At 40.2% G+C, this 18,565-nt stretch overlaps 1 protein-coding gene and 1 long non-coding RNA gene across 12 annotated transcripts in view; one reads left to right on the top strand and one right to left on the bottom strand.

Annotated features, from left to right (window-relative positions):
• RAD51B (RAD51 paralog B) overlaps positions 1-18,565 on the top strand; it is a 683,946-nt gene that overhangs the window by 553,143 nt on the left and 112,238 nt on the right. For all 11 annotated transcript variants that reach the window (XR_005363452.1, XR_005363449.1, XR_005363450.1 and 8 more), the window contains one exon: positions 15,588-15,666. Coding sequence is in view for 6 of the 11 variants with exons in the window: in XM_038545044.1 (XP_038400972.1) it covers positions 15,588-15,666 (79 nt within the window). In the remaining 5 variants the exon portion in view is untranslated. Of the gene's footprint in view, positions 1-15,587; positions 15,667-18,565 lie in introns of those variants that run through there.
• LOC111097084 overlaps positions 5,482-18,565 on the bottom strand; it is a 42,890-nt gene continuing 29,806 nt past the window's right edge. The window contains exons 2-3 of the long non-coding RNA XR_005363455.1: positions 13,918-14,096; positions 5,482-6,596 (exon numbers count right to left, since the gene is read on the bottom strand). This is a non-coding gene — a long non-coding RNA (uncharacterized LOC111097084). The remainder of the gene's footprint in view (positions 6,597-13,917; positions 14,097-18,565) is intronic.

Consider the following 18,565-nt stretch of genomic DNA (forward strand, 5'->3'; position numbering starts at 1 on the left):
GAAGGCATCTGTATATTGACATTGATCACTCTCTAGTGGATCCCACTAGTTTACAAATGCTGTCCCTATACATAGTATTTCTGATTATATTTTTAGAATAAAATAATTTTATATTATATAATTTAAATATAACTGAACAACCAAGGATCACTAGACTTTGGAAATGCCTCCCATTTCACAGAGAGAATAAAACAAACAGAAAAAAAGAAAAAAATTCCATGAGGAATGAGAGCTAATGCAAAATTTAGAAGAAGAAAAAAGCAAAATAAAGTATATAATTAATCTCAGAGAGTTAAAGAATTAATGAAAATAGGATTGCTGAATTAGAAACAGTTAGAGACAAGAAAGAGCTCCTGGAAATTAAAAATATGATAGCCAACATAAATTCAGTTAAAGGGGTAGAAGATAATATCAAATGATGTTATTGCTATTTCAAAGTATATGTAAGCATTAAGTTCATTAAACACAAAACAGGGGCACTTTGAGTAGCTCAGTTGGTTAAGTGTCCAACTCTTGATTTTGGCTCAGGTCATGATTTCAGGGTCCTAGGATGGGCCCCACATTGGGCTCTGTGCTCAGTGGGGAGTCTACTTGGGGATTTCCTCTCTCCCTCTCCTTGTACCCCTTCCTCCACTCACATGTTCTCTCTCAAATAAATAAGTAAATCTCAAAAAAAAAAAAAAAAAAAACCCACAACCCAATCATCTAAAACTGTGAAAATATTTAAAACAGAAAAAGAAGGTGGCAAGATTAAATAGGAGGAAATAACAGGTGAATATTGAATCAGATGTTTAAAATTTTGCCTTGAGAGACTCAATGTATAGAATGGCAGAATATGGCACTCACAATGTCTGCACTTCCACAAACCAAGAAGAACATTGACAAAAACTGTCAAATCAACTTTTTCAGAACTCTGGAATTTAACTATAGGCTTGCAACAATTTGAGGAGTGTTAATTTAAGAAAAGCAGAAGAAACCTGGTAAGAACAGCACTATTTGTGGTATTTTAACTTTCCCTAATCCCATCCTCCTCCTCCCCAGTTCTGCAATAATCTTGAAAACTGACCATCTTTCAGCTGCAATAATTTTGTAAGCCAGCAGCCTAGTGACCACTGGAAAGTTTCCAGCTCCCCCAAAAGCCCCATCTGAGAGAACTGTCACCATTTGACCTGTGCAACAGCTCACTGAAAGTTCCATTTTCAGGAGTTGTCCTTTTTAACCTGCCTCAGTACTTGGTCTATGTGAACAGCCCTACCCACAGGGAATTTTTTTAGAATAATCAGTGGCAATTACTTACCATCATGACTGCCTAAGGTCCCATTACCAGGTAGGGCTAACAAGAGTCTAACCAAAAAAAAAAAAAAAAAAAATTGAAGAAAATAATTGGGGAATGAGATGTCCACATGGGGTCTTTGTAAATGTCCTACTTACACCAGGGAACCTGGAAGGCTACACAAATATCAGGAAGGACTTAAGACCCTACACTCTCACTAACCTTAAGGCTCTGTGTAAGCAAGAAGTAAAGGCTAACACAGAGTTTTGAACTGCTTGCTGGAATGTTGAAGGCATGTCTTAACACACAGAGAGACCCTTGGCAAAGGTGAGGAGACTTACAGGTTCAAGGCATTTAGGGAATCTTTTTGATCATTAGCTATGCAATTATTAGTCACTAAGTGATTTCATGTACAAAGGATCCTCAATAAAATTAGTTGGATTCTCAGCAGAAACCATAGAGGCCAGAAGGCAGTGGACTGACATATTCAAATTGCTGAAAGATTATCAGCCAAGGATTGTATATCTAGCAAAACTATCCTTCAAAAATGAGGATAAAGTAAGACATCTTCAGAAATACAAAATCTGAGAATTTGCTACTAGTATACCTGACCTATAAGAAGTACTTAAAGGAGTTCTCCAGGCTGAAATGGAAAGACACTAGAGGGTAAATCAGATCCACATGAAGAAATTGACTCAGAGAGTCAGTAAATGTGAATACATAGATAAATATAAAAAACAGTATGAATTTTTTTGTAATTATTTTCTATCCCTATCTTATTTGAAAGACAACTACAAAAAAAAGACAACTACATAAAGCAATAAATATAAAACTATGTTGATAAAATGTATAAAAATGTGATTTGTATAATAGTACAAAGGAAAGGAGGATAATGGAGCTATATTGGAGCAAAGTTTTTGTAAATAATTGAAATTAAAGTGTTATCAATCTGAACTAATTGTTTAAAGTTAAATTTTTAATAACAACTCTTGGAGTAACCAAGAAAATAACTCAAAAATGTATAGTAAAAGAAATAAGAGAATTAAAATAGTATGCTAGAAAAATATCTAACACAAGTTAGTAATGGAAAAATGGAGGAACAAAAAAACCATGAGATATACAGAAGAACAAATAGCAATGTCAGATATATCCTACCTTATCAATAATTATATTAAAAGTAAATGAACTGGGACGCCTGGGTGGCTCAATGGTTTAGCACCTGCCTTTGGCCCAGGGCATGATCCTAGATTCCCGGGATCGAGTCCCACATTGGGTTCCCTGCATGGAGCCTGCTTCTCCCTCTGTCTGTGTCTCTGCCTCTCTCTCTCTCTCTCTCTCTCTCTCTGTGTGTGTCTCATGAATAAATAAATAAAATCTTTAAAAAAATAAAAATAAAAGTAAATGAACTAAATAATCAAAAGCAGAGATTGGCAGAATGGATAAGAATATATATATTCATCTCAACCAAATCCTGTCTATAAGAAACACACTTTAGAGTCAAAGACACAAATTAATTTAAAGTAAAAGGATGGACAAATAGATAACCATGTAAGTGGTGAAATTGTGATTTAGATGACCCAAATGTATTTCTTATATATAGTTGGTCTTCATCTGCAATTCCTCACTTACGGATTGCCAAAACTTTTGGCATTTCCTGAGCAATAAGAGCAATGGAGCATCTTTTGTTATAATATTTAGTCTTTTGTCTTCAGTTCCTGAAAATGCTTCAGAGCCATAAAGGTAAAATAGTTGCCTTGTTATTTCCACGACAAATGGGTTTATGTTAATGAAGGTGACTCTTGCAAAGCACCTAAAGATGAAGTCTGGTTGCCAGGAAAATCAACCATGAAGAGGGGATTTGAACTTTCAGTTTCACGCCCTGATTTCCAAGAAGGGGAGAGGGGCTAGAGGTTCAATCAGTCACCCGTGGGCAATGAGTTAATCATGCTTACATACTGACACTTCCACAAAATCCAAAAGGAGGTGGTTTAGACAGATTCTACATTGGGGATCCAGAATGCTTTCAAATGCCACCATCCCAAGCCCTAAGTTCCATGAAGACAGAAGTTCCTTTGTTCAGGACTTTACCCTATACATCTCTTCATCTGGATGTTAATTAGTGTCCTTTAATATACTTTGTAATCAGTAATTAGTAAGTAAGTGGGTTTTTCTGATTTCTGTGAGTCATTCTAGCAAATTAATTGAACCCTAGGAGGAGGTCATGGGAACCTCTGATTTTAGCCAGTTAATCAGAAGTATGGGTAACACCCTGGACTTGTGATTGGCATCCTGAGATGGAACAGATCATTGGAACCTCCAAAATGTGCCCAGTTTGTGAGAAGCACAGGTAACAACATGAACTTGTGACTGGCATGTGGAGAGCAGGCTTGTGGGCCTAAGTCCTTTATCTGTGGAATCTGATTTTGTCTCCAGGTAGACAGTGTCAGAGTTGAGTTGAATTCTTGGACACCCTGCTGGTGCCTGAGAATGCTTTTTGGTGTGGGGAAGCCTCAACATACATGTACATTGAAATTAGGTTCAGGGACCCTTTTGCAAACAGTAACCAAAAAGAGCTGGTTACCAATATAAGACAAAACAGACTTTTTAAAAAATTATTACTGAAGACAAAAAAGGATTCTTTTTTTAAAAGCTTTCATGGGCAGCCCTGGTGGCGCAGCAGTTTAGTGCCGCCTGCAGCCCAGGGTGTGATCCTGAAGACCCGGGATCGAGTCCCATGTCAGCCTCCCCCAGCATGGAGCCTGCTTCTCCCTCTGCCTGTGTCTGTCTCTCTCTCTCTCTCTCTCTGTCTCTCATGAATAAATAAAATCTTTTCATTTATTTAGAGACAGAGAGAGCATGCAAGTGGGGAGAGGGGCTGAGGGAAAGAGAAAATCGCCAGCAGATTCCATGCTGAGCATGGGTCCTGACAGAGGGCTCAACCCCATGACCCTGAGATCATGACCTAAGTCCAAATCAAGAGTTAGATGATTAACCAACTGTGTGTGTCATGCAGGTGCCCCCCAAAAAGGACATTTTAAAAGAATAACGAAGTGAATCCATTAGGAAGACATAACAATAATAAACATATGCATTTAACAACTTAGCTCCAAAATACCTGAAGCAAAAACTGACAGAATTGAAGCAGAGTAATACACAATTCAACAATAATACTTGGAGATTTAATACCCACTTTCAATAATAGAACAACTAGGCAGAGGATTAACAAGGAAATAGAAGACCTGAGTAACACTGTAAACCAACTAGACCTAATACGCATTCGTAGAACATTCCACTCAATAGTAGCAGATACACATTCTTCTCAAGTGTACATGAAACATTCTCCTTGATAGACCAAATATTGGGCCACAGACTGAGCCTGAAGGAAACTGTGTAAATGTCTCCAGTCACAGTGGAATAAAACCAGTAATCAATAATAGAAGAAAATGTGAGGAATTCTCAAATGTATGCAAGTTAAACATACACTCATGCATTCACCCCTAAATAAGCAATCAAAGAAAACGTAACAAGGGAAATTAGAAAATATTTTGAGAAAGTGAGAACAAAAAATACAACACACCAAAACTTATATGATGCAGATAAATCAGTGCTTGAAGGGAAATTTATAGCTTAAGTGTCTATATTAAAAAAGAATTTCAGGGATGCCTGGGTGGCTCCGCAGTTGAGCATCTGCCTTTGGCTCAGGGCATGATCCTGGTCCCAGGATCAAGTCCCACATCGGGCTTCTTGCAGGGAGCCTACTTCTCCCTTTGCCTGTGTCTCTGCCTCTCTTTATGTATGTCTCATGAATAAATAAATAAAATCTTAAAAAAAAAGTTTTTCATCGCATATAAGTAATACCTCAGTAAAATTGATATTTAATATAGAAAGAATGACCTGTATTCTTTGATTATATATTTGTATGCTATCCACATATGTATAGTCACTAAATTCTCTCTGATGTTAGTATAAATTGGGAAAAATCAGTAACCTTTTCAAACCTCATGTAAAATTCACTGAAAAACAGCAACAACAACAACAACAACAACCTGGTTTTAAAAATATCTGAACAGGGATCCCTGGGTGGCTCAGTGATTTAGCACCTGCCTTCGGCCCAGGGCGTGATACTGGAGTCCCGGGATCGAGTCCCACATCAGGCTCCCTGCATGGAGCCAGCTTCTCCCTCTGTCTGGGTCTCTGCTTCTCTCTCTCTCTCTCTCTGTATCTCTCATGAATAAATAAATAAAATCTTTAAAAATATATATATATGAACAGATATTAAGCTTATTGTTAACTATATGCATGCCACAGTATTTAGGAAAAAGTGCAATGATGTTTGCAACTGACTTTGAAATGGGGCATCAACTAAAATATACCATGGGTTGATGGATGGATGGATAGATAGATAAGTGATAAAAACAAATATAATAAAATGTTAATGGTAGAATCTACCTAATAGGTACCTTTATACGGTACCCACTCTAAAATTTTTTCAACTTTGCTCTATGTTTGAGAATTTTCAAAATAAAATGTTAGAAAAAATAGTAAACTCAAAATGCCATTCTGACCCTTAAGTATTACTATCACAATTTACTAAGTTAATATCCTATTGGTCTGAGGAAATTAATGTTTTCTTTAGGGAGTTAGCTCTTTCAGTTTATATACTTTGGGAACTTGATGTATTAGAGATAAACATTTTTAAATAATCATCAGAGAGATGTTATTTTAAAAAAAAGCATGGTGATACTCTATAGGGGAATAAGATCTTGTAGCCTCAGGGCCAAACTTTTTAGGAGAATCTTCTGAGTCTAGAATTATATTTCGTTAGCAATTCAGATCAACTTAATTTCTGCCCCTCATTTCTGTAGGGAAAGTTGTGAAACAGGCCACATGGAGACAATAAGTTCATGCGTGCTCAAATATGGCTCCTTTTTCCACCCTGTCATTTTCCAGTACTTTATTACTTCTACAGACCTTACTCCCCTATCTTGAGAAGGCAGTTTCGATGCCATTAAATTCATCCTCTACTCTCCCCTCATAATCTCGCAAACCTGTTGGTACTGACACTTCAGCACTCCATGGAGAGTGATTTTCCAAGTGATGAAGCAGATTCTAATCAGTATAGGATCCAGATGCAGACTGGGAGCTGGACCTCTGCCACCTTTCCCTGCAGCTCTCTTAACACAATGACTAGGGAATTCCTTTGAGGATCACTGGGTATACTTGAAGCCCCCCTGGTCCTGTGGCCTCCTTCCAGCCACAGAGATCTTCCTGTCTGGAGCATTTCCGGCCCTTCTGTCCCTAGGCTTGGAGAGTTCAGCTCAACCTGGGGAAGAGACAGAAGATTTGAGGTTATCAAAAGCCTGTTGAATTATCTGATGCAAGACTGACTGGCTTGTTTGCCTCCCTGGCTGTCTTCCTGGGCTTCAAAGCAGCTGAGAAAACAACCTTTTTCTAAGTCTTGGACAAGGAGGAAAATCCCTGGCATGAAGGATTTCTGTCGCAGACACTTGGCACAGCTAGAGGAAAGGTTTGTTTAGCTTAGCATTGGGTTTTATTAGCCCAGGCATCCAGTTGAAGTGAGATAATAGGGTCGCTGTTGAAGGACATTTCAGAGTCAATAGGTTTCCTCCCTTGCTTCTCAGAAGGACCCTTGCATGCAGATGAAAGTATCGGATGCACTCGACAAGGACATCGCTGCTGAATTCATCAACAATCACATAATCTTGCTGATCACAGAGGAGACCAAGGCAGGGTTGAATAATTACCAAAATGGGAAATTGCAAATGGATATAAAGTCACATTTCTCAGCTCTCTCAATTGCTTCGAACCCCAGTTGTCTTGGCTCAGCAATTATATTGTCTTTGGGCTCTAAATTTTGTAGCAGAGATGAGGGATAGAAAGCCAGGCCTACCACCTGCCCTGACAGGAAGAAATTCTTCTGCTTATTCTTTTCTTCTGCCAGCTGGCTTTACTCTGCCCTTCACTCCCAACCAATGTGAGCTTTGGGGTAGTGGGTGGGAAGGGGAAGGAAATAGAAGAGAGGAAGGATTCATTAGGAGTGTTCAAGGAAGCCTGCCTGGCACAAGAATTAGAGAAGAGAAAGTGGAAGAATTGGTGCCAGATTACCCTCAGCACATGGTTGCTTATTCATGTCTACTTTCCTGGGCCATAAAGGCAAAACTCACTTTTTCCTAAAGTTGGGGCTGTATTGCAGGAACTCAGGTAATCTGCCAGGACTAGAACTCTATAAAAGCAGCCTCCAAGATAGCCTATACCCAAGGTTCCTGACATCTTTGGGCTGTCTGCTCCATACTGGCCTTCCTGACCACCCATGAGGAAGGCCTGAGCTGGGTTGCCCCAGATGATAGTCACACCTACACTTTAGAAGAACACAGGCACTATCCCTAGAAGGTATCGCCATACTGGAGGAGGCCTGAGGTTCCTATGGCCAGCACTTTCTGTTCTACATCTCCTTTTTCACTTTCTGAGCCTTTGAGAAGTGGGATCAGGCCAGGAAAAACATGTGATGCTATAGCATGCTGAAACCAAAGACTTGACTTTGGACCTGCTCAAGCTGAGAATCTTGGCAGTGATTGACTGGGCAGGCTGCTCTTTTTTGTGGCATCTTCTGAGTCTCCCAACTTTGGGGAGAGGTGCCAGCTAAGTCCTCAAAGTAGGTGTGAGTCAGGGCTTCTGAGGGTCACCAGTTTGTGCATTTATTCATTCCTCCATTTTGGGGTTTTATAATTGAGTTTCTGTTATGTATTTGGCACCATATTGGAAGTTAGTGGGACTAGGAGAAGCAGCAATGATGTTGATGGCTCCTACCTTCAAATACATGGCAGTGAGTCCAGGTAACATTAACTGTGAAACAGTGGAGAAGGCAGTAAGCACTATTAGAGAGGTATAGATGAAGTGTAATGGGATTAGAGACAGATTACCTCAGGCTGGAGAAACTGGCATAAGCTTTCTGGGAGAAGTGGCATTTGTATAGGGTTCAAGGAATAGGTAGGATGTGGACTTTCAGAAGTGAAGGGCAGAAAGAAGACTACCAGTGGGGAAGCTTGTGAACATCCAAGGCAACCTGCATGGGTGCCCTATCTGATTCCTTCTTTGTCTTGAATTGTTCAATATCCATGCTGTTGGGGGGGCAGGGGAATGCCCTTATTTGCTGTTATGTATTCTGCCTCATTTGATGTATTATCCCAGAGAAGTAGATTGATCTGTGCTTGACTACCTATCTGTGCATGATTGAGGACTACCATCATGGTAGTTAAAAGTATGGACTATAGAACCAGCTGACTTGGGCTGGAATCCTGACTTCAGCACTTAACAAAGCCACCTACCTCAAAAGATTTTTGTTTTCTTCATCATCACCATCATCATTACTGTGGGTACTCCGGAAGACTCCCTCACCCACCTCAATCCTATAGGATATTCCACCATTTTAGATCCATTATTCTACTTCAAGAGTCTTATATTAAAATGCAAACACCAGAAAGGGTAACACTGGAAGGTTTAAATCAGCTGTCACCTTAGAGCTGAAGAGAATCAGTTGACAATGTATTTGCTCAGAGCTAAATAGGCACCTGAGGGACATAAAAGAATAGGGTTTGTAAGGGGAGGCCAGTGAGCTCCAAAGGCTAACTTCCCCTTCCGTGTTTTATTTAGAATATCTAGGCCTTTGTGTTTTCACTTGTAAATTGGGAGAAACCTTCACACATATAGCATGGGATTAAAGTAAAGAACAGTGAGGAGAATACCCATCAATCATTTTAGGAACCCACTTTGAGTTTTTTTGTTTTAAGACTTTATTTATTTATTCATGAGAGACACAGAGAAAGGCAGAGATACAGGCAGAGGGAGAAGCAGGTTCCATGCAGGGAGCCCGATGTAGGACTCAATCCTGGGACTCCAGGATCATGCCCTGGGCCAAAGGCAGGCACTAAACCACTGAGCCACCTAAGGGTCCCTTTTTTTTTTTTTTTTAAAGATTTTATTTATTATTCATGAGAGACACACAGAGAGAGAGGCAGAGACACAGGCAGAGAGAGAAGCAGGCTCCATGCAGGGAGCCCATAGGAACCCACTTTGTACAAAACACTGGATTGGGCCCTATAAAAGGGATGGGTATGGTATCAAAGAACATGCCCCCAATCTTTGCAATCCCATTAAGAATTCAGAGCATATACCTAAGAAATAAATTGAGGTAGAAATAGCAGTCCTTTAAAAGTGCAAATTTGCACAGTGCAAATTGAATCTGCCTGGCTCAACAATAAATGTTTACCGATGAATGGATTGAATGAATGAATGAGTGCCCAGGAGTGAGGAACTCATAGTAGAATGTCCATGTGAAAAAAAACCCCAAAGGCCCAAAGGCTTCCCTGTGTTGTCTGTGTTCTGCCACCAAAATGTCAGCTCCATGAAAGCAAGACCTTCTCTGTCTCACTGCCTGCTATATTCCCTGCATCCAGAACAGTACCTAGCACAAAGAAAAGTGCCCAGTATATATATTCTGGATTGAAAAAGTACTTGGATAGATGGATGGGTAGTACAAGTAATGGAAATTATGTCCAGATAGTAGTGGGATTTGAGACCCAGCACACCTATACCTTAAGTGTTCCTTCAAAGAATTTTAAAATATTGATGGCCACTTTCCATGCAAGAATAGGTGAAGAGAGGAGAAAATATATTCATTAGAGTATAAAGCTACACTAGTCTGATTTGAAGGAAACATTCAAGAAAAAACAACCTGGCTATTTGCAGGTTGTATAACAGCTCACAATATCACACATCTGTCTTGTGCAGCCTTGGGCTTTCTGAGCCACAGTGTTTCCACTCATTCTTGCCCTACTACACATTTCTATGAACCCTCAGAGGATTCCAAAACCAACTTCACATATTGCACACAGGGTTAAGTATGATAAAATTTTTTCACTAGGGCCCTGGAGTTTCCTTAAGCAGCCAGACCCTCCCTGTAGGTCTTTATTGAAGAAGGTGGAATGATACTTGACAACAGCACAAGTCAGAAAATGATTAGAACACCCCAAATTTATGGGATGACTGAACATCTGAAACAAAACAGCCCAAATTATCTATTAGGGAGGGTTGTTTGTTTTAGAAAAGAATAATTTGTAGTTTGAAAGGTAGAAAGGCATGGGGTATTCATTCAAATCTTAAAAAGGGAAGACTGTGTATTCACAAAGATACATGGCAAGCATCACTTCTTTTCTGAAATCTGTCAGGCAAGAACGTGAATTTACACTTCCCCTCTCTACTATGTAACACTACAGAATCTTCAGAAAACTCAGAAAAAAAAAAAAAGAAAGAAAGAAAAGAAACTCACATTACAAGGAATATGCACCTTCACCCCAGACCTCTTAACATCACGTTTGCATTGAAGTGTTTGTGGTCATAGGTTGCTTTGAGTGTTTAACCACTTGATGGTTCTCCTCTAGTTGTTCTCTTGTTTGTTGGTTTCCTTTCTGGAATTTAGGCTCCAATCCAAACACATTGCACTCAGTATAGTTTGCTGAATAAGAAAAGGACCATCACTTCTCTTGTTCCAGATGCTGCATCTCCACTGATACAACCTGAGGCTACAGTAGATTTTTGTGAACCACATCCCACAACTGACTCACACTGAACTGTAGTTAACTAGCACCCCTAATCCATTTTCTGAATGCTAAATCTCATGTCCCAATTCTGTAACCAGTAGTTGGCCCTCTGTCCTCAAGGACAAGGCCTTACATACATTTCAATGAAGTTTCATTCTAAAATATTTGTAGGGTGTCTCCCAACCTTCTAACCAAACTAAGATTTGTTTTGATATTATGATTATCTAATCCAATATGACAACTTTCTAGTTTTCTTGTCTTTTTTTAAAAAAGATTTTATTTGGGACGACTGGCTCAGCGGTTGAGCGCCTGTCTGCCTTTGGCTCAGAGCATGATCCCAGGGTCCTGGGATCGAGTCCCACATCTGGCTCCCTGCATGGAGCCTGCTGCTCCCTCTGCCTGTGTCTCTGCCTCTCTCTGTATATCTCTCATGAATAAATAAATAAAATCTTTAAAAAAAAAGATTTTATTTATTTGAGAAGAGAGAGAGAGAGAGCGAGCATGAGCAGAGCATAGGATGGGGTGAGGAGAGGCAGAGGGAGAGGGAGAAACAGACTCCCCACTGAATCTGGAGCCCAAGAAGGGGCTCAATCCCGGCACCCTGAGATCATGACCTGAGCTAAAGGCAGACACTTAACTGGCTGGACCACCGAGGTACCCCTAATTTTTTATCTTCTATTACTATATTCAGCATCCCATCAATGGTTTAATTACATGATCCACAAGTCCAAAGGTCACCTTCTTTTTTTTTTTCCAAAGGTCACCTTCTTAGTAAAGTCTTCTTTTAGTACTCTATTTAAAATTGACCCTTTTCTCCTAATATATTTCCTGTAATCTTTCTCTGCTTTTTTCCCCTTCCATAGCATGCATGATTATCTAATATACCATTTATTCTACCAATTCATTTTGTTTATTCTCTTTTTCTTCCTTTATAATAGAAGTTCCACTAGGGTGGCAATTTTTGTCAGTTCTGTTCCCTGGTGGATCCCATATTTGTTGTACAGATGTGATTGAATACATCAGTTTCCTTGTCCAGGTCAGTAAGAATGTTGAACATTGACAAGACCAAGGCTAGAATCCAGTACCTTCTGTGAGAGGTTGCTGTTGATCTTAATGTCACTTACAAATCCACTTAATGGTATTAGTATCCAGCCAAACTTGTCTTCACTTTATCCAAAAGGATATTGAGAACTTGTTACATTTTTTGCTAAAAATCATATATTTCATGTTAGTGGTAGCTCTCTCATCTAACAGTCTGGCAGTTCTTTCCAAAAAAATGAAGTGGGATTCAGCTGACATGACTGATCACTTCCTCTTTCTAACTACACACAAGTCATCTTTTCGATAACCCATTTAAACCCTGCTCAGGAAGAACAGGACATTAATCAATGATCTGTCCAAACTTCATGATTCCCTGCAAGGAAGGTCCTTCCAGGTGTGAGATCCCTCCAGGTGAGGTCCTCCTGGCTTATTCACAATAAGCAAGCACTGCCTGGGAGTGGAAATACTCAAATGATGGAGGTAGCACCACTCAGCTGGAGGCTTAGTTAGCCTTAGATCCAGTTTGTTGTGTTGCATTGGAATATCCCATCCTTTTTTTCATGAGTCTCAAATTTCCAGTCTATCAAATAAAAATGGTAATATAATTTTCAAAAATATAATATGATACTTTATTGATTACTATTTATTTATATCCTTTTGATTTCATGTCCAATTGCTCCATGCAGACAATAAAGATGTGAGGTTTTGGATGTTTAGTTTATTCCTATTGCTCTTTGATCTAAAGAATTTATGTTTCTTTTCTCCATTTCCCTTTTTCCCATTCTTTCTGACACAGCTGTGGTTGAGGCTCTTGTCATCTCATCCCTGAGTTATCACAGTAGCTTTCTAATTGGTTCCAGGACTCCTGTCTCTTACTTCTCCATCTTAGATTCTTTAGTCAGGCTAATTTCCTGGAAGCCAGCTGCTCAAAATATGGTCTATAGAGCATGGCATCAGCATCTCTAGGTGCTTGCTAGACATGCAGATTCTCAGGCCTCAGTTGAAACCTACTGAATGAGAAACTGCAGGTCAATAGACCTATAGGTGATTTACACTCACATTAAAGTTTGAGAAGCACTATCCTCTATTCTGCCATTCTTCTACCAAGGGGCATCCATTAACTTCACATTGAACCATCCCTAAACTATCTCTGTCAGAAAGGTCCTGTCTAATTTTCAGGTAAGATGTTTTTGACATGAAGATGCAAATACCCACCTATACCATCTATTCATTGGTTCTGAGGATGATGAGCAAGTTTATCTAGATAACTTTGGAGCAGTAGGAAAAAGCTGAGATTTTATTTATTTATTCATTCATGAGAGACAGAGACAGGGAGAGAGGCAGGCTCCATTCGGGGAGCCTGATGTGGGATTTGATTCTGGGTCTCCAGGATCAAGCCCTGGGCCAAAGGCAGGTGCTAAACCGCTGAGCCACCCAGGGATCCCAAATTATTGAGATTTAATTTGAATTGAATCCCTCTGGTAGAAGTATTTTTGTTTTTATTGTTTGTTTTTGTAAATGAACTAGATTTTATTTATTTATTTATTTATTTATTTATTTATTTATTTATTTATTTATTTATTTATTTATTTATTCATGAGAGAGAGAGAGAGGCAGGAGACACAGGCAGAGGGAGAAGCAGGCTCCATGCAGGGAGCCCAATGCGGGACTTGATCCCAGGATTCCAGGATCGCGCCCTGGGCCAAAGGCAGGCGCTAAACTGCTGAGCCACCCAGGGATCCCCGTATTTTTGTTTTTGATGAGTGAAAATCAAGGGGTACTTGGGAAGCATACATGATGAGTTGGTTGGAAATATTTTTGTTAGTTTGACCCAGTGACAGGAATTTTATATATTTAATTTAATCTTCACAATAATCCCATTTGGGTGGGTGTTATTAGCCCCATTTCACAGGTGAAGAAATTGAGAATCCTAAAGGGTTGGTTGTGCAAAGCCACAGTATTGGTTAGAATTCAGGCTATACTTACCATCATAATGAAAACATTGGGACTTCAGTGGTTCAGACAAGTGGCTCTATCTTGAGATGGGCATGTGACCCCAGGTGGGAAGCACAGATGCTCTATGAGGTCACCCTGCTTCCTTCTCCCATGTTGCTTCATCATCTCTCAGCATGTCCACCTCCATGAGGTTGAAGCTGGTTCCTGCCCTTAGGAAGAGGGACAGGGAAAGTGAAGAACATATAATTATTTAATGAAAAGATAAATTATCAAAATATTGGAAGTGCTACCTGTCACTTATACTCATGATCTGTTAGTCAGAGCTTGGTCACATGGCCACACCCAGTTGCAAAGGAGGCAAAGAAATGTTGAAGCCTGGGGAGTTATTAACTAAAAAGAAGAAGGGGAAGTGGTTATCAGGGGAAAATTGCAGGCCTTGCCACAGGCACCAAGCTGATTAGTGGAAGAGCCTAGATTCAAACTCTATGACTACAACCTGTGATCTTTCCACCACATTATACCACCATTCCTCATAGTTGACAGTCAGTAAATGTTTGCTGAACTGAGATAAATTGAGATATTACATGTAAGCCTTCTGGTTATTTGAAATTACTTCTTCCTTCTCTCTTGCCTCCCTGATTATGTAAGAGGCTCTGTAGTAAACTGTCACCATGTCTGACGATGTTACTTTGTAAAGCAGGAAAATGATTTTCATCTTCCTTCAAGAGAAATGTTATAATAAAATAATCCACCAGCCCTTAGAGGTTGTGTTGAAACCATATGAAATATGGTAATTTTTATTAATAATTTGTTAATGACTATCCCTTTTAAAGTAGGTATTTTGTTAGGAGAATGCCACTACTCAAAATATTTTTGACATTTTGTGTTGGCTGGTATATCAGTCAGTTCTTCTTGCTGTGATAATTCATGACAACCACACCAAAATCTCAGAAGCATGCAGTAATAAGCATTTCACTGATGGCCAGCACTGCTCCAGGTGTCTCTCATCCTCCTTCTGAGATAGCAGATGAGCTTGGACATATTTTCCCCTAGCAGTTAGCAGAAACATAAGAGAGCAAGTGAAGACATCTGAGGCTACATGAAGCCCAGCCAAAGAACCTATTAGGGAAACAAGTCACATGGCCAAAACCATGGTGCAAGACCATGGAAATCGCCTACACATAAGTGAGAGGAAATGTGGTCACCTGGCAAACAGCATGAAAACAGACTTGGTGAAGCATTGGGGCCGATAAAGCAAATTATCACGGCTTTGTTTTTACTGAGTTATTTTGAATATTTGTAATGATGGTACATCTTTATCTTTTGAAGGTAGCTTTGAATTTCTTTTTAGCAAAATAGCTGAATTTATGAATAGGATTAGAGAATCAGTCTAGGTTTATCTTTGGGCAGAAAGGTAGTTGTTTAAGCATGTGACATAAAGTAATGAAACATTTCTAGAAGAAACGGCTCAAGAACATGGCATTCGGTGGCAGAATAGTTGGGATAAATGTATAGCTTTCTAAAATGGCCAGCTGATTGAAGGAATAACACTCATTTGGTTCTAAAATAATTTTTTAAATAAGCTTTATGGCTTGTAGTCACAGGTTACCACTTTATCTCAAAGTGGGAAGGGGAGGGAATAGAGGTTCATCTCTGATATCCCCTTTGACCAATCCTGGGAAAATATGCTCTATGTGCAGATTCTCATCGCCAAGTCCCCGCTGGCTCCCTTCACCTCATTTGCCTACACCATCAAGAAGGAAGGCCTGGTTCTACAAGGTAAGATCCTCGGATTAAGCCGTGTCTTTAAGCTGCTTATACTCAGTGCTGCCTATCGTTGGTGATAATTACTGCTATGCTCCTGATGGAAGCTACCTCAGGACAGAATCAAAGGCTAAGATGAATTTGCCAACGATATTTATTCAGATGAGATAAAAGAGATTGGCATTTGTAGCAAGAACTTAACAGAAAGTAGAGGTAGGGCTAAAGGAGAACTGCAGAATTTCCTAACAGAGTGAGACCAAGAATGAGGGTTAAAGCACCAGTCTGGGAACTACCAATCACTAGGCCTCTTCACAGATCCTATGGAGTGAGGAAGCAGGCGGTAAGCCTCTGACACCAGTATGGAGGACCTGGCACCGCCTCAGCACCCTCTTACTTAACAAACATAAAAACCATCTGGTCTGGCAGCCTCTGGGGCACTTTGTCATGACTCCAGGAGTGCTACTGCCTCAGCCTCTTTCTGGTTACTCCATTTCTGTTCTCTTTACTCAAGTCCCGACATTTCCGGGGACCAGGCCTTTGCTGACTTGCTCTTGTGACATGGGCCTGGGACCTAGAAGGTGTAGAGTTCTGACTCATGGTAGCCTGCTCCAAGACCACAACCTGGAATTCACTGATCTTCAGTGGTGGTTCTCAGATACTGGATCTTCTGGTGGATATTCTGGTGGTTATTATGTCTGACCAGAAAATAAGGAACATGAGAGGTAGATTCAAACACCATTGAACTTAGCCCAGAGGACCAGATGTCCAAAGCTGCTTTGTCGATTGAGAACGGGCCCCACACAGAAGTGCTCGGATACACATCTGTCCCCCATGGCCAGGCAGGAGGCCCCATCCACAGAATGCATGGGTGAACATCTGCCGTGAACCCTGGTAGAGCATATTGTCCTTGCTGTTGATGAGAGGAATATCTGCCCCTTAGGACTTTGTAAATTGAGTAATTTTCCCAGGTTTATGAAACAGGGCGAATCCTTAAATATTCCCATGGAGACACATGGGAATATTGCATTGCAAAGATCTAGCAGCAATTTTGTGGAGCAGGCTGGAGGGTTCATGCTTTGGACCGAGGAACAGGCTCCAGCCTTTCTTTTCCTTCCCCTTCTAAAATGTCCGCTTCTTAATGGACCCGGAAAGCAGCCTGTTTGTTTGGTGTAGCTGAGCTCCACAGCGGGGACTCAGGTCCAGGGAAATTTGGGGTAAGAACTACTGACCTTTGGCTCTTAGCCTTTGACTTATGCTATCCAAGTTCCTTGGTAAATATTTTTTTTACAATTGCAAATATTGTTTTCTGACAAAGAAGCAGAGATTTTAAGACCAGATTAAGCAAAGCAAACAGCAGGCCCCTTTGTTACATACTCTCTAAGGGTGTATAACTAATAAGCAATCAGAAAGCTGAACTTTTATTTACCCAGTACACAGTGTGGCTTTTGGCTCTTCGTTTTTAGAGGCTTTCTTAAAAGATTAGAAATCGACTAACTAGCAAATTTAGATGAAGATTTTAAGAAATTCTATGGAAGATTACAAGGCAATTTCAGAAAGGAAAAGAGGCAGTTCTGCTCAGATGGCTTATACAGTGTCTCTATCTTGATCACTGGGCCTTTTGGTAAATAGCATTTCTTTTTTTTTTTTTTTTTTTTCGGTAAATAGCATTTCTAAGCCTGACTGAATCTGGATAACTTTTAGGATAACATTTGTGAGAACAAGATTCACAGAGTTACCTCTCTGATGCTCATTGCTAAGATCTTGATTTTGACAGGAAACAGGAAGTTGGGTAGAGAAAGTGGAGGCTAGAAATACAATGGATCAGTAGAGATTAAAAATCTACAAAGGAAGACTATTAGAAAAAGCCAGAAAACAAAGGAGAAGGTGGATCACTAAAGGAGGCTGACCCGTAGCTGTGTGTCCAGGAAAGAGAAAAATTCAGGAAAGTGTCCGATGATGCAGGAATCCCAACCAGTAAATAAAAATGTCTAGGAGACCTCAGTGCCTCACCTGGTTGCTTTTGAAGCTTTTTCCCCCAACCCCACTCCCCTAGCTATACCACCTCCCTCTGTGAGGTTTTCTGAAGCAGCAGAACCCTTCTGCCCATAGCAAGAATGCCACTGAATACAAGCCTCTGGCACTCCATCCCCAATAGCTGTGTGCTCCCCAAGACTTTGGGAAAACAAAAAGGAGCTCTTATCCCGAGAAAAATGGAGAACCTCCTTCAGTGGAGAGACCCGGTGGATTTCTGTTCCAGCTCTGGTGTGATATTGAGAAAATCTCTGTCACCTGTGTTTGGTCAGCTTGAAAATGACAGTGTTGAACTTGATTCAGCACTTTACAAACTGTGTTGTAACCCACTGTGGGTCATGAAATGAAATCAATGAGTCACAACCAGAATTTTAAAAAATGAAGTAAAGGAGAATAGAAAATATCAGATTACATCACACTTATTACACTATTTCATGAAATATTTCTTGTGTGACTGTATGTGCATTGTGAATTTGTGTATGTGCAGTGGAAACTGTTTTTCTTGCTTGGACTGTAGTCATTGGCCTCAGTGACCTCTAAAGGCCTTAACCCTTCAGCTTATCTGGTTCTCCTAGGAGATGGTGTACTTCTCATCCCTTAGCTCAGGGTAGAGGTAGAGTTGTACCTTGAGATCTCCACACACCAGAACATAAAAGCTTATTTTCTTCCCCCACTCTTACCAGATGACTGAGCTGAAAACAAAACAAAACAAAACAGAAACACCTGCACAATTCCCCAGGTTCAAGGCAAAGAAGTCTTTGATTCCTGGGTAGTAACCTTGGAAAGATACCAGGAATCAAGGCCAAGACACTTTTCTTGGTTGAGAGATTGCTCTGGTGTGTTAGTCCCAAGTTGGCATGGAGGTTGGTTGGTACCTAGTGCT

This window comes from Canis lupus, chromosome 8 (assembly GCF_011100685.1).
Source record: "Canis lupus familiaris isolate Mischka breed German Shepherd chromosome 8, alternate assembly UU_Cfam_GSD_1.0, whole genome shotgun sequence".
Lineage (NCBI taxonomy): Eukaryota > Metazoa > Chordata > Mammalia > Carnivora > Canidae > Canis > Canis lupus.